At 34.9% G+C, this 25580-nt stretch overlaps 1 protein-coding gene across 5 annotated transcripts in view; it reads right to left on the bottom strand.

Annotated features, from left to right (window-relative positions):
* Nucleotides 1-682: 682 nt before the first annotated feature.
* Nucleotides 683-25580, bottom strand: part of LOC123709231 (inositol hexakisphosphate kinase 3) — a 38688-nt gene continuing 13790 nt past the window's right edge. Inside the window, exons 2-9 of one of the 5 annotated variants that reach the window (XM_045660365.1) lie at nucleotides 23532-23599; nucleotides 13982-14152; nucleotides 7865-7991; nucleotides 6315-6438; nucleotides 5904-5980; nucleotides 4464-4639; nucleotides 2831-3036; nucleotides 683-2533 (exon numbers count right to left, since the gene is read on the bottom strand). In XM_045660365.1, the coding sequence (XP_045516321.1) occupies nucleotides 1939-2533; nucleotides 2831-3036; nucleotides 4464-4639; nucleotides 5904-5980; nucleotides 6315-6438; nucleotides 7865-7991; nucleotides 13982-14119 (1443 nt within the window). In that variant the 5' untranslated portion in view covers nucleotides 14120-14152; nucleotides 23532-23599 and the 3' untranslated portion in view covers nucleotides 683-1938. Of the gene's footprint in view, nucleotides 2534-2830; nucleotides 3037-4463; nucleotides 4640-5903; nucleotides 5981-6314; nucleotides 6439-6873; nucleotides 6960-7864; nucleotides 7992-13981; nucleotides 14153-22126; nucleotides 22462-23531; nucleotides 23600-25580 lie in introns of those variants that run through there. The other 4 variants (XM_045660367.1, XM_045660364.1, XM_045660366.1 and 1 more) reach the window with 4 other exon arrangements.

Consider the following 25580-nt stretch of genomic DNA (forward strand, 5'->3'; position numbering starts at 1 on the left):
AATAACAAAAATATTGTTTGTGGTCGTAGGCAGATAATAAGAGTAAGCTTGTTGCTAAAATGTTTAGTTGCGGGAGCGAGATACCTAATATATAAAACGCATAAGAGTAAATAGGACAGTATATTTCGATTCTGTGTATCTATATCTAATTTGATATAGATTATCAATATATTTTCATTGTTGGCTTCTAATTTTTCATAACGCAACAATGACATGATAGGCATTCTATTTATTTTGATTTTGAACGAAACTAGATACAAAGAAAACAATCAATCTTCATAACTTACAAAACAACAAATATAATTATATCTTCCGTTAGAAAATAAAAAAAGCAACATTTGCCATCGTTGGCTATATTAGTGCGGTTTCTATGGAAGCTTATTTTAAGCAGATACAGGTAGTACCTTCGCATTCTACGTTAATCATAGAATCCATACTTTGTTATTAAATTATTTCTTAGTGATATCTATGGAGCTATGCTTTCTTAACTAACTTATCTGTTGGTTTTGCCTTTAAGTACTTATGTATTGTTTATCGATTAAATGTAGATTTGATGGCATTTTAATCTGAAAAAACCAATAATTATATTTTGTGTTTAATTATATATTATTTGTGTTTAATAATATATATAGTATTATATATATTTAGAACACTGTCGAATATACCAAGAAAAACAACCAGATATTTTAATACCTAAAATTTATTAACAAAATAATGTCATACAGTTTTTTTTAAATAACAGACATAAAGATAATTTGATACAGCCTAGCATTCTAATTTAAACAGGTACTTTAAAAATTTATCCCACAAAAATTAAACACGAACAAACAAAATACGCCGCACGAAGGAATGTTGGCTAACGCCGTGTCATTTCGTGCGAAAGCCAGTTCCACAAATTCCTGATCGATTTGTCATAAATTAATTATCTGTGGCTATCAGGAAGTGAAACTAACCTCTACTATGACCATATGTTATACCAGCAAACCATTCATACATTTGGCAGTGTACATATTACGATATTAGCACCTGCTCTAAAAATTATTCCTACACTTGCATTGCGATCACGTAATAATACTGTTTGTTTGCCAAATCATTACACTAACACCATAAACATCCAAGTAACGGAATTAAACACATACAATTATATCATTTTATACACTTCGTATATAAATATTGCAATACATATGTACACAATTGCACTGGCATATAATACAAATTAAACTGACCAAATCACTTTCAACTTTGGCTTGGATGAGTGGGATAAATATTTAGTTTAGTCAGGCAGCCAACCGTCAATGCAATATTCATCTGTCATCTCTTTCTCTAATAAGATTATCCTATTAGTCTAAAGGGTTAAGCTGTGCCTAACAAACCAACATAGTTTCAATTGGAATTTGAACTCACAGCCTCCGCTATTGAAGATCACAAATGACGGTTCAGCTGCCAGACGCCAGACAGCAATGATATCTTACAAAGCAAACTAAAAGTGGGGATTCTAAATGCAAAATGAAGAATAAGCTAAGATGTCAATAATATTTCGTCACAACGAAAGCATAGCCCGAGCATCCAGGAATGTCGACTCTTCGATTCAACATCACGTCACCCGAGAGGAAACCAGTCAGTATGGAATAACTTAATACACATCTAATGGGTCCCATTGAAATAATTTTAACATAAATTTGTACCGCCAACGTCCGCTAAGTACCACCGCTGCGTCATCGTGCGACGCGAATTGCCCCGAACAGCGTCAGCGACATATAGAAAATATGGCTAAAAATAAAATGGCTGTATCGTTCTCATAGAATCCACAACCTATCGCCAAGATTAGTGTCTATATGTCCAACGCAGCGGCAACAAGGAAAATCTGGGAACATCAAACACCGAAGGTCCGGCGGTGTTTCAATACTATTCACAGAGAAGGTCATCGCTCAGCGCTCATTAACTGTAGGGCGGGGGCAGAAGGATTTCAGTTAGGAGACGTTTGAGCGAGTCCACCCCGGTGAGGAAACCGCAGTCGGGCCCATCGTGCGGGGTGGCAGTGGCGAGGGGTGACTCTGCTGCGGCGCCAGCGTATGCCGTATGCGCGAAATCTATCATGCGGATGTCGACTCGTTCTTCAGGACTCTGAGGAGCCTCCCAGCCGCCACGTGTTCTGGCTCTTTTCCCGCTCCCTTCGGTCTCGTTCTCCGCTTCGGTCTCGTTTTCGGCTCGCCACGAATCGCTGCTGGCTGACGAATAGGCCATCCAGCTATCGGCCGAATCGGGACTCGGCGGGTGTGGCCGCGGTGAAGGCGGACCGGCGGATTCGGCATCTTCGTAGCCTCCCATAGTCTCCTCGCAATGAGGGCGGAACGGCTCGCGTTTCCGTGATGATTCCGCGGGCATTTCGTCGTGTAAGGTGGACATGTCAAAGTGTCCGGAAGGTGCCAGCTCTGCGGAACTGCTAGATGCATCGCCCTCATACTCGGATGTTGAAACGCCTGAATCTTCGGGCTGGGGTGTCACGTCACCTTCGTATACGATTAATAGAGAGCTGAAATTAAATAAAATAACAGTTAGTAATTATAATCTTAATTATCGAATTAATATGTAGCATTAATAGCAAAAAAAAACTTTTTTCTCAACTTTAAAGTGGAACAACTGAAGCCACACAAATTTTTGAATTGTATTGTATTATGTTTTTGAATAACTAAATACTCATAGTATAAAATACAGATTTTATTTTTCATCCGTTCTGTGATTCGTCCAAAAAATAGTCAAAGATTGAAATAATTTCCCAACTAAACCAAAATTTAACATTTACAGAATAAGAGTGGTTCAATTCACTTACCACGAATAAAATCTGTAGTTAGTCTGTTTGGCGATGGCCCGTCTTAGTGAATCTAAATCCCTCAGCACCCGGCGTACAACGCGCGCTCTTAAACCGCCACCGGCCGCAAAAAAGTCACGGAGTGCGTCACGCAATCCGCTCTCAGTGAGACCGCGTCCCCAGTACTTGTCACGACGGAGGCACGCGCCCGTTTCGGGAAGGTACACCTGTTGATATTTACAGTTATGAGCCTTTGTGGATTAAGTAAACTAGCATGACACGTTCGTCACATTCTTCCTTTTTCATAACCGAGCTGGAAATGCATTTGCTCATCCCTTGGCCCCGAAAGTAGTTCAGGTATCTGGGTTTGTCCCACACCAGTCTGGGTGAGCAATAGCCACTAAAACCACCTTGTTAGTTACTACAAAGTCATGTTAGAGAGGCTTCGGGGTCGCTTTCGCATGGAGGAAATTATTTTGCTCATCCCCTGCCCCCGAAAGTAGTTCAGGTATCTGGGTTTGTCCCACACCAGTCTAGGTGAGCAATAGCCACTAAAACCATCTTGCTAGTTACTACAAGGTCATGTTAGAGAGGCTTCGGGGTCGCTTTCGCATGGAGGAAATTCATTTGCTCATCCCCTGCCCCCGAAAGTAATTCAGGTATCTGGGTTTAACCTACACCCGAATCTCTGCTATTCAGAGTTTAGGTGAACAACACCCACTAAAACCAAGGTAGTTTCTACAAGGTCACGTTAGAGATGCTCTGGGATCACTTTCGCATCCTATCGGAGCCTTTACGGCATAACTCTCAAAACCTCCGGTGCAGTACACGCTACATACAGGTAGGAGATGGTTATATTCTAGTATTTTCCTGTCTATTATTATTATGCCGCAGAATGAAAGATTTAAAGATCCAATTTCTAATATTGTCTTTTGTTAACATAGCTTTTACACGTTAAGAAAACTATGTAAATAATTATAAGTAAGTAAGTATTATATAATAATACATAGCTACAATCCGTTCAAAAAGTGTTTTTCTTGATCCAATTTCTGTTTTTTTTAGTTTAATGAATACATCAATTTAAGTTAGGTTTTATTTATTTAAAAATAATGAGAAGCTTAACTCATTTCATATGTGTTTCCCCATTAAAGATAATGACAATAGTTTTATCTGCGTCAGAGCATTATTATGTAAAAGGAAAGGGCACATATAGGGTACATAGACTAGTCATTAAATGTTACACAGTACTATCTCGATGATGTAATCATCAGAGAACAATATGTATGTACTACATGTTCTTTATAAGCTAATTATATTTTATATCAGCAAGTGTTCAGTTTTGCACAATTCGAATGCTTATAAAGAAGAGAATATCTCTCTTTTAACTATTTTATTTTACCAATATTAGTAATCATAAATGTAGCATCATAAATACGCAATAGATTTCTTATAATACAAAAGGTTAACCTTTAAAGTGCTGATCAGGCGGTCTTTAGGTAATAGCCGTGCCTATAAAACTAAGAAAATCTCCCCATCCCAATTTACATCCTTTACTAATTACCGTAATCATTGTATTCTAATTAATTTTAATCTATTTAGATATTGCGAAATGAAGAAAAGAATAGCAATGTGTTCAAATAGGTCGTCAACACACCTGCATCCCACAAAGTCGAACTCCGAGCGAGCCGGACGTACTAGCCGCGCATTTAGCGATCTGCTTCGTCCGTTTCTCAGCGCTCGCATCGTCGCCGTGTTGCCGCGTGCCCATTTTTAGATCGAGCACGCACGGCCGCCGATACGAAGACGTTATGTTCTCCATCATGAGAAAATCTGCAAGATATTGCCATTTTTAGATGGTCCTACGCAAAAATTTACTTCTAATTAACCTAAAAAGTTCTCAAAGGAACATCGCCTATTGGAGTTGTTGTGTAATTTGATATCTTCAAGCGGGTCTTCGTAAGTCATTACTTTAATTAGGATTAGCTACCTACGTACCTATATAATAGTATCTGTATAATTGTTTTAATAAAATATAAATATAGTGCTAGAAAAAATCGGTTATACAGTCGACTCTCGATAATTAGGAAATCAAGTGATAAATTCAAATTACCAAGAGGTCAAAATTACCTCTAATTATATTATTAATTATTAAGAATAGGGAATAGTAAATAAGAATTTGATCAAAATTTGTTATTTACTATTTATTTGTATTAATAATTAAATACAATAAAATAATTATTCACAATTCTTTATTCCGAAGTCCGTAATCTGGTTTTTGAGTGAGCGAATTCAGACTATCAATGTCCAAAAAAATTTAAAAATACAATTATACAACAAATGATAAACACTTTAAATTATAGAGTTGGGAAGCCTGGACGTAGACTGGAGATGTCATGTGAAATATGGTGTAATGGTTGCAGCTCCTTACAAACGTTGTGTAAAACAAAAAACTTGGCGATTAAAAAGAGTGGCGAAGAGTTTATTGCCGAAGAGTTTATGGCGAAGAGTTTATTAAGAGTTTTTACCGTCCGTTCCACGGCGTTGATTTCAGTTAATGTAAAATTAGAAGCATTTCACATATATTTTTGACATCCATAAGTGTACATTATACCTATATGAATAAATGATTTTGAATTTTTCAAATTATCGTTTGTTGGCAAGATACCTTCATTCAACTTCTAATTTGCGATGGGACAAATCAACATTGATTTTATTTAATTAATATTCATATTATCGACAGTCGACTGTACTTATTTCGTAATCCAACACGGAACTGTCGTGTCAGTAGTATGTGCATTGTACGGTTCCTGGGTCATAGGGGTGCTTGAGGTAATAGAAGATTTTATTTTCGCTCTATATTAAACACTTGCTATGAAAAGAATTAATGCAAACTGTTCAAAACTCCTTACATAATCCCTTATAAAACTAAAAAATTCTGTATAAACACAAAATAAATTAGTAAAAAATAACCAACGGAAAATTTATTTCGTATCAATCAGATCGTTCGTATCTTATCTCGTGTATCAGATATGCCGTAATTACTAATTCCAAATAACCTATGCCGCGAACAATGAATCACAAAGAGTCAACTCACATTGTTTATTTGAATTGTCCATATGCGCAATACTCTTGAGCACCTCGCTGGCGTTGCCGTTCCGATGGACTCTAAATCTGCAAGAAAAAGAAAGGCCACAATGAGCGATCGCCTTTAACCATCATGGAAAACCAAGGAGCTAATCATTGAAACACAAGTGCAGTCGTTATCGGTATATTGTTACATTGCAATTAAATATCATTACCACGATTCCACGATGCAAGTCACACAGGGCTCGCGTTGTGAGTGCTCGTGCATCGCTCATTAGTGGGATAGTCATGTAAGTATGAATAAATGGCGACGTCGACCCCGGGCCGGCGTACGTCAAAGATTCTGAAATATGATAAAGGACACATGACAAGTGTCGAGGAGGGTGCGGCGCGAGTGCACGCGGCTTCGCCGGATACGCACTTGAACACATCGTCGCGCTTGCGCTTGCCCGTCAGCGACTGCTTGCGCCCGTTCTCGTCGCGGAAACACGGCGAGTAGCGCTTTTCCAATTTCGTTCCACCCATGTGAGATGCCTGCATCACGCCTGCAACAAACAGCTTACTCATAAGTATGTGCTATACACAATTGCATACGTTGTATGACAAATAAGCTATTCTCGTGACAATTTTTTTTTATTTTCAAATTAACTTATCACTGTTTAATCTCAAACTGTTTAAATTCTGCCAGTATTAATGGAACTTATGGCAGATCAATTTGACAACAAATTGTAGTATAATAAATGCAATATTTACTTACTATCGTGCAACTTGCGAGCGTTAATTTAATGAAACGTGAAAGTTTAATCGGGTAACGTAAGTTAAAAGGGTTTGTATATCTTTTGTGGTGTGTTCCTGTATTTTGTTTATATGAGACACAGCAATGTTAATTGTCTGCTCAATTGTTGTGTATCTGTCAAAAGTATATGAAGACGTGATTGTAACGTGTCGTGTAGGCTTTAAGTAAAGGTTTACAAACCCACAATGTAAAATTACCGCTAGGGCGCTAATAGAGGGCGGTTGTGCGATGAGCCTCCGGCGTCGCTCCGCCCGCCGCAGTGCCGCGACCCTTGCGACAACAAGGAAACTAATATTGTGTTCCTGACCCTTTCCCGCTCCCGCTCGCGCTCTTGCGTTCAAACCCGCCACCCGCGAGCACTCGGCTCAGCCCTAATGCAATCGAGGCCGTTCAATTCCACCGCAAGGTGCAATGGCGTTAAATCCTTAACGTTCACATTACACTGAGCCAATTGTTCAACATAACCAGTATAAGTGTAGAAAATTTCCATGGTTATAAGTTTATCAACATAAACAACGATTACGATATCTAATATCTGTATAATGCACAGCGCCACACAGATAAAACTCAAGTAAATAATGAGGACGTATCCGCTCTTGAAAGTCAAAATGCACGGAAAACTGCGTGTTAGCTACGTGCCTTTTCGCACGCGATGACTTTCTAATTCTATGCTTTATGGTGAAAATGGACTATATATAGTTTCGTAAAATCGTAATATCTAGAATGATTGCGGTCGGCGGGTTTGCGTTTTACCTCTCAGGCGTCACACTTTCACGTTATTCATATTTTGTTTATGATGGTCACGATAATAGAGCAATAAGGAAAGTTAAAAACACAAGTCCCAAGTGTACATACGCACCGGCAAACTTTAGAGTGTGCCGATAGAATGATAAGATAAAAAATATAAAGAAACAATCATGCGTTCATCGGACCACTCGTTTTCCATGACGTAAATATGAATGAAATCACTACACGGTGTGTAAACAATATTTCAAATATAAAACTTCCTTACTGCTCAGTAATAACATTAGACAGTTTATGCTAAAAAAAAACAACACGGTAATTGCATTAAAAAAAATGAGGCAAATGAATGAAATGACGCATCCAGCGAAACAGTAAAGCAAGCTGCCCGTTAGGGCAAAACTAACTCAAACTTGCAAAGTTGTAATTCTCACCTTTATATCTGGGGACAAAGCCTTGGATGTCTTCAGGAATGTTCTGGTAGAAATGCAGTTCTCTGATATTGAGCGGTTTGATCACTGTACTGTCGTTGAGAACTAGCAGTCTCGTGTGACCGCCAACCTGAAAGATTACGATTTTTACATAAGGACAAATTAACAATATAATCATAAATCTGTTTGCTGTTAAACATATAGGAAATCGAACACACGTAGCAATAATTAGATAAAATGAATCAATACATTGGGAAATGTTAAAATTAACGAAGTTCTAAAAGCAAATAGGCCTCTATTAACTATAGACCTTCCGTGATTATGTAATGTATGAAGCAATTCCTTGTCAGTTACTTAGTGAGTTGTTTCGTTAGTCATATAACAAAGCTACTAGGCTATGTCTTTATATAAGGCTTTACAGTAACACAGTAACGGAGTAAATATACTCTAACTTAAAAATGAAATGAGTTTATGGAAATATTTTTTATCAATTAATTTATTCACAAAAATAAACACAGTAATGCGATACCAATGCGATAATCTCAAAATGAATAAAAATATATAATGTTGAATGTTAAATACAGAAGATACAAAATCGCTACTATGAACTCAACATATAAAAATGTTGATAGTGTCAGAGATTTAGGAGATATTTATTAAAATTGTCAATTTTTACACAACTCGTCTCGATGTAATTTACAAATTTATATCGGTAAAAGAATATTTATATGCAGCATAATTATAAAGAGGATTTTATGATCACAGAATAATCGTACAAATTCCGGGTGACGCAATATCATACATTATTGACCAACAGGCACACGTGGCTTACAGAGCTTTTCAGGAGATATTATTATCTTATCCGATAATTTTTATCGTAAAAAACGTGCCACATATATCTATGTTCTAATTATTTTATACCCGCCATGTATAACAGTTCTTTATAGACCCCTTAACTACAACGATTAACCTCACCCAAACTAGCGTTCAATTGGTCAAAACTTGGTTCAAAAAATAACAATTTTATTGGATTTTTTTACAGTATAATGAGCTCAAAAGTCGTCATTGTATTTCTTAGAAGTTCCTATTTCGATATCAAAGTACTTCAGCGGATTAACGCTTTAATATGCATAAGTATAAACTAACAAGTAATAAAGTATATACAGACTTATTGCCATAGGGCAAGGAGTACAAATAAACACAATACTGCAAAACTCATCAAACAAGATTTTTTTAATTCCATCTCATTTAATTTAATAGGGATTGAGTGGGATGGATATAGCAAATAGCGCATTGGATCGAATAAAGCGAGGGTCGAAATACACTCAGATGGCATTGACCTGTGTGGTCGAAAACACCTCGTACTAAGCAGTACGGTGTGGATCACCTCACAATCGGATAAAAATACTAATACATTGTAAATAAATAACTTCCAAAATCTACGAATCAAAATATTGCGTTGCATATTATTGTTAGACGTAATCTATAATCTAGTGCTACTTGCGTTAGATTTAATATGACACATTTGTTGTTAGCAATATTACCTCAACAACCAACGATCCTTTTGAATACTGGCGGTTATTTAAAGAAAAACATTACAAAAACACATATTTAATACTAGTATTTGCCTGAGTACGAAAACGTAATAACGGGTTTTACTGCATACATATGCCTAGGGAACACTGGCTATGGCTAGCTGCGCAATTATTTTATTACAAATCAGTACTATAAGACTACTAGATTTTGAAACAGTACGAGAGACATGAAAGTAATAAAAAAATCTCTTGAATAAATAGAATGAAATTGGCATGTGAATAAGAAAATAAACCGTTAGAAATAATTAAAAATACGGACTCGTTCCACTTAGTTCCGCACTATGAATCTAGAGTTGGCTTTGTAGTTGTTAGTACATCAAGCGAATTTGTGTAATAAAAATAGTCCCAGACCAGGAATCTGGGTCCGCGTTGAACGATTCTCATTACGTAACGTAAGTCAATGGTTGTATACCAGTGGTGGTGTGAAAGTCCATTGGTACACAATAGGGTATAGAACCTACGACCTCAGAGATAAACGTCATAGTTTAAGCATAATCGTCTAACTGTTAATAATTGTTTTACTTGCTACAGAGTACGGGTTTATGTGATAAACCTATCTAATAAAATTGGCCCAGCTAATTGAATAACATTCCACACCCACCATAAACTATTTGACTAGATTTTAAAAACCTACAAAAATACATTATACAAAGCAATGCAGTCATACAAAATAAATAGTAATGTCCAAGGCTTTCAAGGCATTTTAATTACTCATTTGAAATAGACAAGCCTTTAAATGCCTAACATTTTATTCTAACAGTCATTCGGTATTCGCAACAATGATATTTAACAACACATACGTACGTACATATTGAGAGCGCGCATTAGGCTTACAAAATACATGATTTCAGTGAAACAAATGTATGCCTGAAGTTCGCGTGCGACGAGACGGACGATACAGTGTTTCGCGGAACAAAAATATAGTAAACGCCAAATGATTTTTAATAAAAAAATTCATAAAATATACAGTAAGTATTTAATAAAATCGCTATTTCTCTTCCAAACTAATGTGCTTTAATTCAATTTTGTATCGAGAAATCTATATGGTATTGTGTTAAGTAGAGTTAATTATAGTGAATGAATGATCAATAGCAATTTATTGTTTTTAATTCATATTCATCAATAATCAATCCTTTTTATTCGGGGCAGTTGATGACGATGTTTGGATTCAAACATCACATACATAGATCAGATCTGCGCGTGAGTGATTGTGGTTACTGCCTTCTCTTAAATAAACAGTTATTGCGACTTATAGTCATACATTTCTCCCCGCGGACTTTTTTAATACCTTATTTTTCGTGAAACATAATGCATAGTGCTAAGGAGGGCCCACCGCGATTGTACCCTACCCACTAAAACCAAACGGTGTCTTTTCTTCTGGACGGACTACTCTCCGTCCAGCGATAGTCTCGTTTAACGCAGTTTGGTCACAATTTTTTTTCTGTGGGAAAATGTGTGTCTGTACTCGTTGGGCATCTCTATCGCCTTTGTCTTTAAAACGTTGTTGGAGACTTAGCTCTCACGTTTTTAATACTAAATAACAACGCTATGATTCATTAAAAAAATTTTAAATGTTCATATTTTTCATTTATCATTTTTTGGACCCAGCAACCTCTCGCTACAGGTGTATTGCACTAACTAAAAACCTTATGTTTTCACTTTAAGAGTTTTCACGAGGATTTATTGCCAGTTCTCCTCTTCCGTTCCCTCCTCCTTCTCCTGCTCCTCCCTTGATTTGAGAATTGGCAGTAAATGCAAAATTAGAAGCATTTAAGGTATATTTCTTTTTCTTTTTTTTACGTTCATAAATGTACGTTGTGTTACCTATATGAATAGATGATTCTTGACTTTTTAAAAATTTGATAAATTACAAAAAACAGATTAATTATAACATTATTCGTAGAGTTTTTTTTATTAGGACCAGATAATTAGGACAAACACATGCTATAGATTGACATAGATACAAAAAAATATATATAAAAAGCGGTGCCCTCCCATAACACAACTTTTTTTGCACCTTCTCTAGCCTCGCTGAATGGGTTAAATACATTGGAGACCAGACGAGTTATAGAGTTTTCAATAATATAAAAATACTTAATCACAAAAACCTAACATACCTTGAGTAATATAATAATAATGGGGATAAACGTCCTACAAAGTACACAAGTATACATAATAAATATTTTAAAAAATACATGATAATTATTATCGTAACTATATAATTCAGTTCTAAGTATACGCACGTCATAAACGCGTAAGTAGATTAGTGAAGTAAAGCGATTATTATGAGAAATCCTAACTAGAAAATAAATAATGCTAATAGGTTTTAAAAGGTAGATTTAACTTAATTTGTTCACGTTTTATACTTTATTTAATAAACATCTAATTAGTTTAATTTTATATTTAGAATATATAAGGTACTTCTACTACAAAATTAATATGCATTGATGCCATTTATAGATCAATGAATCGTAAATACATTTACTGGGTAAGGGTGACTTTCAAAAAGGAAACATATTGACGCGCGGGCTTAGCGCGTACCAACTATGAGCCGTACGGGATTTACCCTCGTCAATGTCTGGGTTTAACTTATATAAGCTATATGATTATTTTTAAAAAAAACCAGTGGTTATGTGAGCACAGTTCTATATTGTCTATGGTTTAAACGTGTAAGTTGTCTATGGTTTAAACGTGTAAGTTGTCTATGGTTTGAGCAGTGTTGGCCGAGTGGCTTCAGCGTTCGACTCTAATCCCTGAGGTCGTAGGTTCGATCCCCGGCTGTGCACCACTGGATTTTCTTTCTATGTGCGCATTTAACATTAGCTCGAATGGTGAAGGAAAACATTTTGAGGAAACCGGCTTGCCTTAGACGCAAAAAGTCAACGGCGTACGTCAGGCACAGAAGGCTGATCACCTACTTGTCTATTCGATTAACAAATGATCATGAAACAGATATAGAAATCTGAGGCCCGGACCTAAAAACGTTGTAGCGCCATTGACATTATTTTATATATTTAAACGTGTAAGGAATTTGTTTTTTACACTATCGACAAATAAGCGAAGTTAACAATAGGACAATACTTGTAGAATCTATAGCTAACAAAGAATTCTTTGTTCTCAAGAAATAACAAGACAATTAATATTCAATTCGTTCAGCGTTAGAATTTTTCCCGCATTTGTCACACACCGCCGTAAGCATCCATTGTTTTTATATATTCATACTTCACAAGATTGCGGATACAGTCAATATATATTCAAAGAATCACGTAAGTCTACAAGCCACAGATGCACAGAAAACATACTACATAATTTAATCTCTCGCTGACCACGAGAAAGAAGAAAGTTTATACAATAACAGAAAATATATAATCTGTGCTTGAATTATCTGTGGGCCAGTTTGTCAAAATCAAAATCATTTTCCGATAGGTCGACTTAAACGAAAATTGATAAGGTTTAAAAATGGACTCCTATTTATAAGTGGTATTTGACTTAAAATTTAATGAGAAAATACATTATATTTGGTAAAGCTATAAGAATATATACGGTCTAGGACATTCGTATCGTAATTCTATTACATATCTCATACAGCTATATAAACGGCATTGATATTGCTCAACACTGGTACTGTAGAACAAAATACACGTGTATTTTTATTTGAATGGAAAAATCCAAAGCGCGCAGTCGAAACTTCTTTTAACGATTCAGATCAACACCTCAAGCTACTGTTCCGAAGTCTGAATAACATTTTTGAAATAGTTACTGTGATATATTATTATTAGTTTATGTACGTTAAGAAATAATTAGCTAGGAAACTTACACAACGATCACACAGTCGATTCCGGAACAAACAAAAACTGGTTTTGAAATAACATGTACATCGCTATTAGTGTCTTAGAAGAACATTTCGTAGCTAGATTATAAAATGAGCGACTAACCTTAAGTTATCACAACCTTTTTTTTTTTGACATGCCCTACGTTAGCCTTCTAATATTCTTAGGCCCCACCCCTCAGTAACATCCATAATTTTTAAAAAATAACACTTAGATAGGAAAAAATAAAAATATATATTGCAAAACTGAAATTCATAATCCACATAAATGAAAAATCCATTTTTAATAATTTTTCTCTTTACAATCAAATTGCCCCACTATATGGCGTGGGCACCACGTTGAGAGACACTGATCTAACCTATACCCGTCGCTTACAATAAAGACGCTAGTTCGCATATGCATGGTGTTCATACTCTTTGATTAACACTCTTCTTAGGAGTGACAGATCACTTCCGTAAAGCTTTCAAAGCGAACCTTCCCTTACGATACGATTTTCAAAGACAGTCTGAAGCTCGGAGGAGCTTCTCGATAAGTTTCTGATGTGCTGTCATATTATGACTGACTTGACGTAGCTAATTTTGTTGATATTTTGTAATTTATTAATCTTATGTATCAGTTTCCTGACCAAAATATGCCTTACTAAGAAATTCTCGACCCGTTATATATAACCCATTGACAAAAAAATATGTACTTACTTGATTGTGTAGAGGCAGAACATCCACCTCATGGCCATCGTCTGGTGACAGCGTGTGTGCTGAGGCGGGCGGCTGCGTTCGCTTGCGCTCGCTTCGCCGCTCCGGCTCGCCCATGCCCCAGCCAAGAGAGTACACCATTACTTCGGTGGAGCCACCGCCGCCACTGTCCACCTATAACAAATATCCTCTTATAGTCCAATAAAATTTGACTAATTCTTACATAATGTATTATGCAGACTTATTTCATGTACTTTAAATTTATGTTGGTGAGACTAGCAGGTCATGAGATAAATAAAATGGATTCGAAAACAATAAATTAGATCAATATAAAAACGTTTCTAAAATATTTACCCTTATAGATACACTGTATCATCTTAAATAATATTATGTATCATCTACATTCCTAAACACAGAGCAATGTACTAAAAGATTTAGTATTTTCCTTGACCCGGTAAAGAAGGACGCATTAATCAAACAGTCTTATATAAATTTACTCAAAATTCCCTTATTTATCGTTGGTATACAGTAATTACTATAATATTTACATAACACACATTTAAGACATTCAACTTGTCAACCGAAATATTTACATAACAATATTTGTTATTTACGGCTTCCATAGCTTAGTGGTTCACACATGTTTGAGATCAAGACAAGTCCTGGATACGATACCTTACGACACAACAATAACCTTCCTCAAAGCCAAGGCATAACGGAGAAATGTCACAGCACAATGCGAATGAAAAATGACGGGTTTAAAAACAAATTTAATTATTTACCATAGACTAAAACGAGTTTCAACATGAGGATAAACATGAAAAACTAAGAATTTTTATTCGTAAATCTACTGGGCAAAATACCAAGTAACTCAATGACCTCGGCAGCTACACTGACAATTAATTAACCAAGATGTCATCGCTGTCAATCAGAGTACACGTCCTTATTATAATTTTGGTAAAGAATATACAAAAACACGATTTCGTTTTCATATGAAATTATCGCTTAAGTTTTTGTTTGTGTATGCTTACAACTAACACAATTATAGCCAAAAACTAAATACAAAGATAAAAAAGGTAAAAATGTAATCGAAAAAAGAGGTTTAAAATATTGTAAAGATGTATCATTCAAATATAAAATTCATAAAATCGCTCCGATCGAAGGTTACTGCAACCTTATATCGAGTTTACCTAAGACTTGATTTAAATACGACTAGCTATTTTTAAATTTGATTATTATGGTTTATTAAGATGTTTATCGCTTTTATGAGAAAATTCAAACTAAACCAATTTCTAAGAACATGTTGTTAATAAAAAATTCAATTAAATGACTCATACTGTTTGTGGAAAGAAAATAACGATCACGTGTTTTTATTATTTAGTCTAGTTGAATACGCAATACGCAGTGTATTAAAGATATTAGAATAAATATCTAATATGAACTATTACTCATATATACAGTTCTTATCAAACCAATATTGAAATTGTCCCTGATAAACATAATGCGTTGTACATTGAAAAGTCTTCTTCGTGGTAGTCGGATTTGCTAAGTCGAATAAAAACGTTTCATACAAACACCGCCTTAACGATAAATGATTGTCATGGGGAAAAGTAGTCGAAAAGTGTCAACGAGAGCATACGTCGAACTTAAATATTGTTACGAAGACGGGTCGACTACAATGTTTCTAGGTTTTTCCACTACTTAGAGAGCTTTTCAGCAGGCTGTAATATGATTTCTGACCGTTTCAGGAGAGGGTCAATCACATATTAGAAAATTGTAATTTCCATAATGTTACCCTAGTTTTCAGGAAGCTGAAACCTTTTTTCAGTCAGTTTCAGAACATGTGTAGTCGATTGGTGCAGTTTTCAGGAGACCCGTTTTCAGGCGTTTTCAGGCCTAGGTATACCCCTTTGATGAAGGAATATTCTAAACCGAATATTCTAGGTGTGAGACAAGGACGAAATGATACGAGAGAGAGAGAGAGAAGATCAGAAATTTCTCGAAACTAGACTGAGCACTCTAGAACACCGTACGACAAGGACGGAGCAACGTGCGAAAGAGACAAAGAGTGCGGACGTTCTAGAACTGTGCAATCGCTATTCAGTAGCAAGCCCGCCTAGAAAGTTCTCGAATATTGTTTAGAATTATTCCCAGGGATATATAAGCGAGCCGAAACGCGACTAGTCGCCTTTAGTTTTGAATGCGATTACACGAGAGGAACACCGAAGCGATAAAGTGAATACAAGTGATAAAGTACAGTGTGAAGTGTGCATAAGTGAAGTAATTAGTGACTGTGTTTTTGCGTGCAATTAGTGCATCTCTGCAATTAATTTGTGCCCATAAATTCCTCATTGATTTATCAAGAAATAAACCTTTGAAGTAATCTACGGCATTTTCTATCCGATCCCCTAGCTCGTAACAATATTTAAGACAAAAAAGTAGCATAAGAAAGTGGGCACGAGTAGGCGAGTCGTATTACTAATTTATAAACGATAAATATGTCTTAAACATTATGACTTCGACACAATTATTCATTATTTATTCACGTAAAAATAACACAATAACATTGTCTGATGTAAGTCTAGTATAAACTTACAACAGAAGCATTATTCATACGATAATAATGTCGCAAGCCACTGAACTTTCGAAATGTTATTAATATGGGAAAGGCACGAGTCAAAGATATCGGTAAAGTGTTTAAGACTGCACAAAACTAGTTCGACGGGGTCTTCGTGCAGTCAGGTCAGGGAACCGGCCTGATTGGCTGCTGACCGTCCTGCTATTAGGTTACTGACCGTGCATTTAATAAAAATCCTTTTCTTCATACAACTTTGTCAGACAAGGACATCTGGATCAATCTAGAAAGGGCTGGGACAGGTTATGCTTCACATTGGACTTTGTAATGTGCAAACAATCACGAGATTCCAATATTGTCGGTATGAAAATAGAAAGCGATATAAATATGCCAGGCCCCAAATAGATTGTTATTTACATTCGTTGACGTTAAGCTGTTTACTTCAATAATTTCAATATATGTTAGCCAACGGCTTGCACAAACGATTCGTATTACATAGCGTATTGACGTATTATCTACGCCTGTGACGTTGAAAGAGCGCGGGAGGCGCAACGATGGCGTGGTACAAACGCTACCGATTTGGCGTCACCAATTTTAGAAGCGTAGCTGAGCGAAAAGTTTATTTACGTGACGGTATCCCCGCCCATTCACCTGACTGCATCTCCGCGAACCAAGAAGCGACACGAATGTTATACGTCATTACTTGTAGCAAAAACTACACCAATGAAATAAATACACGTAATTTGGAACAAATTTTGCCTTGGCAATGGCAGCATCCGTTTTAAAAAGAAAGTTTTCATTTGCAAAACCGTTTCGACGAAATTGAGAGGTGACTTAAATTAAATATATGATGGATTTTAAGACATCTCCGTCACCAAGAACAAGGCCTACTTGGCAAAATAATTGTTTCTATTTGTAAATCACATAGACATAGACTTCTCTTGAACACAATAAAACGGAAAGAGTGCTTTATGGGAACATCACATAACACCAATGAAACTGAATACAGAAAAATACCTACTGTATAAATAGAGTCCATAGACCATACACATATACATGACATACACAAATTAAAGAGAACTATTAGTTTAAACAATAGCATTCATGCTTTATTACAATAACACCACTTGTTATTGTATAAAATAGCATCTTTTCATTGCAAAACAAAGAGATCAATCTCGAGAAGTTTACTTCAAATTTATCTGGTTCAAGGAGGTGTTGAACTATTAAGTGAACGTATATATAACCTCCTTGCATTTACTGATCATTCGAGAATAAATTCCGAATTACCTACCATTTGAATAGTTATAAATTGAAATACCTACAATATTACAATACAATGGAATACATTATGACCTCAATACTTTTACATTCAAAGGCTTCGTGAACATTGCCAAACTGCTGGAAGGTACTACATTTATTTAAAGAAATTCCCTTCAAACCCGACAATGAACCGATATCTTACAAGTTATTTCCAAGGTTTTCAACACGTTGACTTTTGCCATTTGTCATGATTTCTCAAGACTTATTTTAGTACTAGAGATGAAAATTGGTTCAATCAACAATTTGCAATATCATATGCTACAGATCTTCAACTACATACTTTCTAAACTCATTACTATAATGTACTTAAATTGCTTGTATTAATGACAATTTTATTATTATAATAATAGCCACAGCATATTTCGTAGTTTCAATCCCCAATACGTGTCGGGATCAGGCCTTTAGCTTACCATGATATGAATCTGTTTTGCAAATAAGAAACGTCATTACTTTCGAACATCAAAAGTTGAATCCCCAAATAATTATAACTGTTTATCATATTACTAGAAGTTAGTAGAATGGCGACACTAAATTTACGTATCCTTTATGCATCTACGCAATGCAATGAGAGTGAACCGAAATAGGTTGACATCAGGTCAGTAGGTCAGGAAACAAGGCATGCTACTAACATGAGATATCGAATCGTGACCTGCGCAAACCGCAAAAATAAACGATGCGCTGACAATTTCGTACCTGCCGAGCAATTATTACACCTGAGTGAGCACTGCTTATATTTTAGCGCTAATCTAAATTAATTGCAAGCAATCTTATCACGGCAACATAGAATTATTTGTAAACAGCAAAATTTTATCACCCATGAGGTGATAATACGAAGCCATTAAATGTGAGCTTTATGTTCGAAATTTAAATCCCAAAATAACTTGGGATAAAGTAAATATCAAAACAATAGTATTTTGGAATATAGGTTACACAAAGCTCGTGTGAACGCTTTGGAATCTTTGGCGCCAGATATTTTTAAATTCAATGACACTAAATTATTTTTTCAAACGTAAATCGTTGCAATATCAAAAATAACAGGTCTTATAATAACTTCCATTTAAAATAAATTTCATATATCTAGCAAAGCAGCCTAGTTTGAACCTATAAATAAACTGACGGCTTTCTATAAATGATAGCTAGTACGGTAAATTCTTATAAAGAAAACGATGCAATTGAAATTTCATATTCATATGAAAGCATATTTCTGAACACATTGCCTATGAAATATTTCTGATGCCAAATGACTCATCATTTACATTCATAGAAAACCACAGATAGAATAGTATACTTAATTGATTGTAAATGACCAATGAGCTAATACGGGGATTCACCCGTACACAATCATAAATTCAAAAATGTGATATATTTATTATAGTTTTTTTTTTCTTCATTGAATTATACCACTAATTCAATGAAGAAAGAATCTTAAGTGGATTGTTTTATATGATGGCCAACTTACCAACAGCCATGTATGGCCATCAATCCTACTCATATTTAAGTTGCTCTGTGGGCTCTGAATAAAATAACCAAAATCTTGAAAGTTCCCACTAAAATTTCGTAGTCGAGCAGAATTAATTCCAAACAATCATAACCATACAAATATTTTAATAACAGTTAAATAAAAACAGTCTACAGCCACATGTGTAAATACGTCTTACAATAATAGCGTTGTAGCTGCGTGCCGATTAGAATGAAGATGAGATCATGTTAACATTTAACTTACAAACAAAAGACAAATCGTAGAGACCTTGAGCTTGACATATGGAGGAAAAAACCAATTGCATATTGGTGGCTAGCAATAAATAATTAGTTTGAGCGACGCGTACGCCCACGTCTTATTTCTCGCATGGTAACCGCTTGTCTGGCATGCGATAACATCAATTTAAAACAGACTTGCTTCTAAAAGTAATGCAACACTGGTGTCATGGTTTTTGATTCTCTTAATATTGAATACCGACCAGATGTTATATTTATTATTTAAGATTCTTATTAGTTTTTATGTATGCTGAAATTCTCAATCAAAGGTAAACTCAATCATCGTTATTATGTTACCAAAAATATCATCCACCTATAAAATATCTTTCCTGCTAGAATGAAAAAAACGTACAAAATGTCACTATACATATTATGATAACATCTCTTAAATTAGTTACAATTTTAGTAGATCTACCTATTAAAGAACCATAAAAATTAACGAATAACAGTTCGTTAGTTAGCGATAACATTACACTAGCGGTCATTGTTACCAAGTCACGTCTCGCAAAATTGAAATAAAACACAAAGTCAAACAAGTTTCAGCTTACCAAAGAGAGGTCACATTGTTTGGCCAAACAATTGAATAAAATTGAAAACGTTATGTTAAATAACACTATCGTGGGACAAAATAGTTACCATAAACTGTTCCAATTGGATAATAAAACTTATAAATGAATACAATGATAATAACATCATAAAAATCTAGTACAACAGTGCGTTATTTAGTATTCCGCATACATTACTTAAATCCCATTTCCACCAGCTGCCATGGGAGAATTTGTGTTGCCATAAGGCATTAAAGTATACATTATTGTCACAATGGGGTTAGTGGTAGAAGGGTGTAAATTAAGGTATATGAATTTTTAAATAAATAAAATTAAGTAGGGTGGTTCACCCTATATATAAAAAATAGTTTACGACCTATTCTCAAAAATCTACTGAATATACATATATTTTTATAAAAATCAACATCGCGTCGTAACGCCGTTTCAGAGTAGTTTGTTAATAAACACGAGAATTTCATATATCAATCCATGAACTTATGTTAGTAAAAATACCAAAACAAATAAATCTATAAGTTTTATCAGGACAACATAAACACCATTCATCAAATCTAAATCTAAGTATGTCTCCATTTCTTGCAAGGATGTAGGATAACTTAGGCCTAACGGAATATTCCAAGCTTTCTAGAGCCCGACCATGGCTTACGACATCTACATACCATCATTGTTGCCTGTAGCGGTGCGTTCGCACTTTCACTTGCGTAAGAATTTCTGTGCAATATTCATAATATTGACTTTATAATAATAAACAAAGCCGCTATTGCAACAATTTTAAACTATATACATTGCTACAAATAAAAGTTTATACATATACTTTTTGTTATGTTACTTGAAGACAAAAGGATTATAGTTATAATTTTGTTATGCGTGTATTTCTTCCTAAATGCTTGCCTCCACCAATTTCTTGGGTCTCATCGAATCATCTTTTGCCAACTATGCTCTTGTGACACAACAGTAACCACTCAGTCGCAATTTTAGCCCATTTATAGGTCGGAATTCTGATAATATTGACTTAAGCTGCCTGGAAATAATAAGTACAGAATCGAAATAATAATGGATCAAGAGACAAATACACAACTAAAGTTTCTTAAACTTAGTTGGTCCGCTATTATACCTTTTATAAGACACGTCCGATTCTTATAGATCAGACCTGTATGAAATATAAAAACTTATCAGTTCCCTTCATTACTTCCGCTACATTTCAGGGTTATTATAAGGTAAAACATTTTACTGCTTTATTATTATAAAAAACAATTTTGTTGGGAAATTGTCTTCAGTAATGTAACGCAAATCTGACATCCGGTTGTACATTCAAAATCGGGGCTTTTGTGAACAGTGTAGAGGAATTAGCAGATGCTAAAACTAAATTGAGAATACTATTAAAAGAAGTAAACATTTACGCAAATTGTAACCTTGGAGATTAACAGCGATTTAAATAACGTAACAATTTGATTAAGATAAGATAAATTTTTGTATATATAGAACTTTCAGAAGTTAAAGAGTATGTCTATATTCTATAGCAAAGGTAATAAGGTAAAAGGTTGTTGAACTTAACAGCAACAAACAACCAAACAACAAAAGAAAAAAAAAGAAAAACAAAAGACAGAATGCCATTCAGATCATTGTGACATTTCACTAAAAAAATCTATAGAATTACTATGATCAGTGTGTTACTGAAAATAAAATATTTCATTGTTTGAGTGTTTATGATATCATAAGTAGGTATTTGTAACGTATCAGAATCAAACGCGTGACGCAGTGACCATGAACGCTACAAATTTGGTGGAGTTCAACACGTTTATAGCTTATTCATATAACAGTATATGAAAAACGCCCTTCCGCCGATATTTTATCCGCCCTTCATACAAATTATTTCTTATAAGAACATAAATGTGAATGTATAAAATGAATGACGTATACTAAGAAACATACGTGACAATAAATTTCCTTGAGCCCGCTCGTGGTGAAATCCCAAATTGGAACAGCTTCGCGACAAAATGGTACGTTCTATCAAAAGCACTAAACACTGCGAGTCTGCTACTGACACAGAATATTACAACACGAGAACAAAACTAGGTAGAGTGATGTACGTTTTGACACACTTAAAAAGCAACACTCCTCGATATCTCAAAAGAATACATACGCAATACGAAACTGGTTTTCAATTGCAAAGCTGGGGTATGCATAAAATAAAATAAAAATACAGCGTAGAACACACGAACACTTGCTTCTACTAGCGTTGCGCATTGGCGACTGAGACGACTCGCGAACCACGAATCAATGTTAGGTATTGCCGTGCCTAGTGTGCGCCCTATCTGTACACGGACGCACACACGTCCACGGCAGATCGAGGGACTGTCTACCCTGGTTGGAGTCGAACCTACCTGTTCGACTACTATCACAGATTGTTCCTTTTATACATTGACGCGAAGTAATCACGCAATTTTATCCAGCAAGCACTTAAAACCGGTCAAAAAATAAATACAAGGAATCGACATACAATAACAATTAAAAAGTGGATAAGCTCGATTTAAAGCTTATTACATTTACTTGTAGTTAGAATATAAAAATAAATGAAACTCAATCGATAAGGAAAACAAAAATGCAGTCTTGTGACTTGAAATGCAATCAATTAATATTCGTCATGAATTATTTATAACCATTGTAACATGTCTTTGCAGATATACTTTATACTGCAGTTAAATAAGTATTTCTTTTATAAATTGTAGATCATAAAAAGAACAAAAAAAATTCCAAAACGGGTGTTACGTTTTCAGAAATTAAATGGAATTCTTGAAGGAAATCTAAGCAATTTCTGAAAACTCTCGTCAATTATCGTTTTTTATTAACTGATAATAAATTATATTTATTACTGGTGAGGTCACGAATCAACAGCATTGATATTAAAACTAAAACAATATTAATGGAATCACTAAAACCTAAATTTTACTAGTAAATTAATTCACATATAAAGCGCAGTGCCATTAAATTCATAGAATTATTATTCATCATTACAAATCGATTTTACACAGTTTTTATGGAATTGTTCACAATTCTATAAATTATCGTATAATTTAGTTGTTATATATATTGGTTTTACCTAGAGTTTAGACAATATCCCGTTGATAAAACCTATTCCTTCGGCTAAAACGGTGCAATATGTCCAATTTTTTTTTATGAATAAGAGCGTATACATATATAATTAAATTTTATTAACAATCTTTAAAAATATATAAATACTGCTAATCGTGAAACGCCTAGAATATTCCTTAAAAAATGCATTAATTTAAATCATTCAAGTGCGCCCGCTTATTTTAGAGTATAATAAAATAATTACCTCGTTAAATTGTTGAATATGATTTCCGCAGACATCTCCGCTTAGTCCAGTGGACGTGCGGCGCGCACCTGAGATCATCATGATTTAAATCAAGACTAGCGTCAGAACGTCTGAACGACTGATAACCGTATCATTAGATAACATATCCAGTTCTTTGTGCTTTATCACTAGAAAGTATAATAACAAACGCGGTATAATCTAATACTTGCCATTGATTAAATAATACGGTAAGTAATATTTAAATTCAGTGCCCTTCAACATTGCTGATACATTTTATATGATTATAGTTTACTATTGGAAACTGAATGGAGGTCAATGACCTATGCTTCTTTAAATCAGTAGTTATGGTATACTTACAGGTGCATTCATCATACATTATTTATATATTATCCCAATCGACGTTCTATGAAGTATTGTCAATATGAAGCTCTTTCAGAAGCGTAATATTGTAACAAGAATATTATATTTGGAAATACTTAATATGAAATATACGTAAATATTATAAATTAAAAATATTTACACAAGTTTATTAATGTAACTCATAATCCGACATATCTTGTGTGTATAAGTATAAAGTCTTTAGTATTACACAAAAATAAATATTTTTTGATAACAAAGTAATATTCCATTGTAGTGAGCAGTGTTGGCCTAGTGGCTTCAGCGTGCGACTCTCATCCCTAAGGTCGTAGGTTCGATCCCCGGCTGTGCACCAGTGTACTTCTTGCTATGTGCGCATTTAACATTCGCTCGAACGGTGAAGGAAAACATCGTGAGGAAACCGGCTTGCCTTAGACCCAAAAAGTCGGCGTGCGTAAGGCACAGAAGGCTGATCACCTACTTGCCTATTCGATTTTCAAATGATCGTGAAACAGATACAGAAATCTGAGGCCCAAACCTTAAAAAGGTTGTAGCGCTACTGCTTTGTTTTTTTTTTCAATATTGCATAAACTGTTGTATTCTTTTTAGACAATAGAAATTTTCGACGAATTACGAAAATCATCTCTTTCCACACACCAGGAAGAAACTATTTCTTTCGTTCCAACTGTATAGATTGATTTATGCCAAATCGGTACGTATTGGGTATGACTCTCATTTTACCTTTATTATGATAGATTTAAATCAAAATGTATTTATTTATAATCGTAAGTATCTACTACCAGTTCTCAAATCAAGGTCAAGCGAGAACGGGCGAGAGGAACATTCAAGAAACTCTCCTAAGAGTGATTTTTAAGTTCTTTATTTTAGTCGCTTGGGGTTATAATTCAGTGCAAATATTTTCGAGAATTTAAATCAAAATTTTCGACATTTTCTTGGTGAGGATAGGTTGAACATCGACTTTCAGAAGGAAATGTTAACTTCAATGAAAAATAAACTTAAATGAAATTAAATACGTTGTTCCATAAATTTTACTGTATATTTCCGGATATATGACTCACTAATAAGGATTAGGGGGTTTTATTAACTAATTAACCTTGGCGTATCCGTGTAATAAAATTGAATTCGCGTGCCAAACAAGTGTTATCAAAACAATATCATACGTTGATTTGACGACATCCTAAAATTGTTATCAAAAACAAAACAAATTTTTATGATGAATTAATGTTTAGGTTTAGATCCGCATTCAACATATGGTTTAATGACTATCTGAAGTCATTAGTTGTTGTGCAACGTTGTGCGAGTGTTTTTGGTAGAGAAATCTTTCAGAACCAATGTGACTTAGGATCCTTTAAGGAAAGAGCGTACCAATTCTTACAAGGCCGGCAACGCGAGTCATCTGTTATTGATTGTCCATGGGCGCTATCACTTAACATCAGGTGAGCCTCCTGGCCGTTTTCCTCCTATTCTATAAACTACAATTATTACAACATGAACTAGATCAGATCTTCTCGAACTCATAACATTCAATGTTCCTATCAGATCTCTACACTCGCACAGAACCTTTAAACTTCCGACTCCCAGAATCAACATTGAGCTCCACGAGTCTCTTTACAGGAGTAGAACACTACTTTGGATTCTGCTACTAATATCGATCTTTTTCCTCTACTGCTT

This window comes from Pieris brassicae, chromosome 5, assembly GCF_905147105.1.
Source record: "Pieris brassicae chromosome 5, ilPieBrab1.1, whole genome shotgun sequence".
Classification (NCBI taxonomy): Eukaryota; Metazoa; Arthropoda; class Insecta; order Lepidoptera; family Pieridae; genus Pieris; species Pieris brassicae.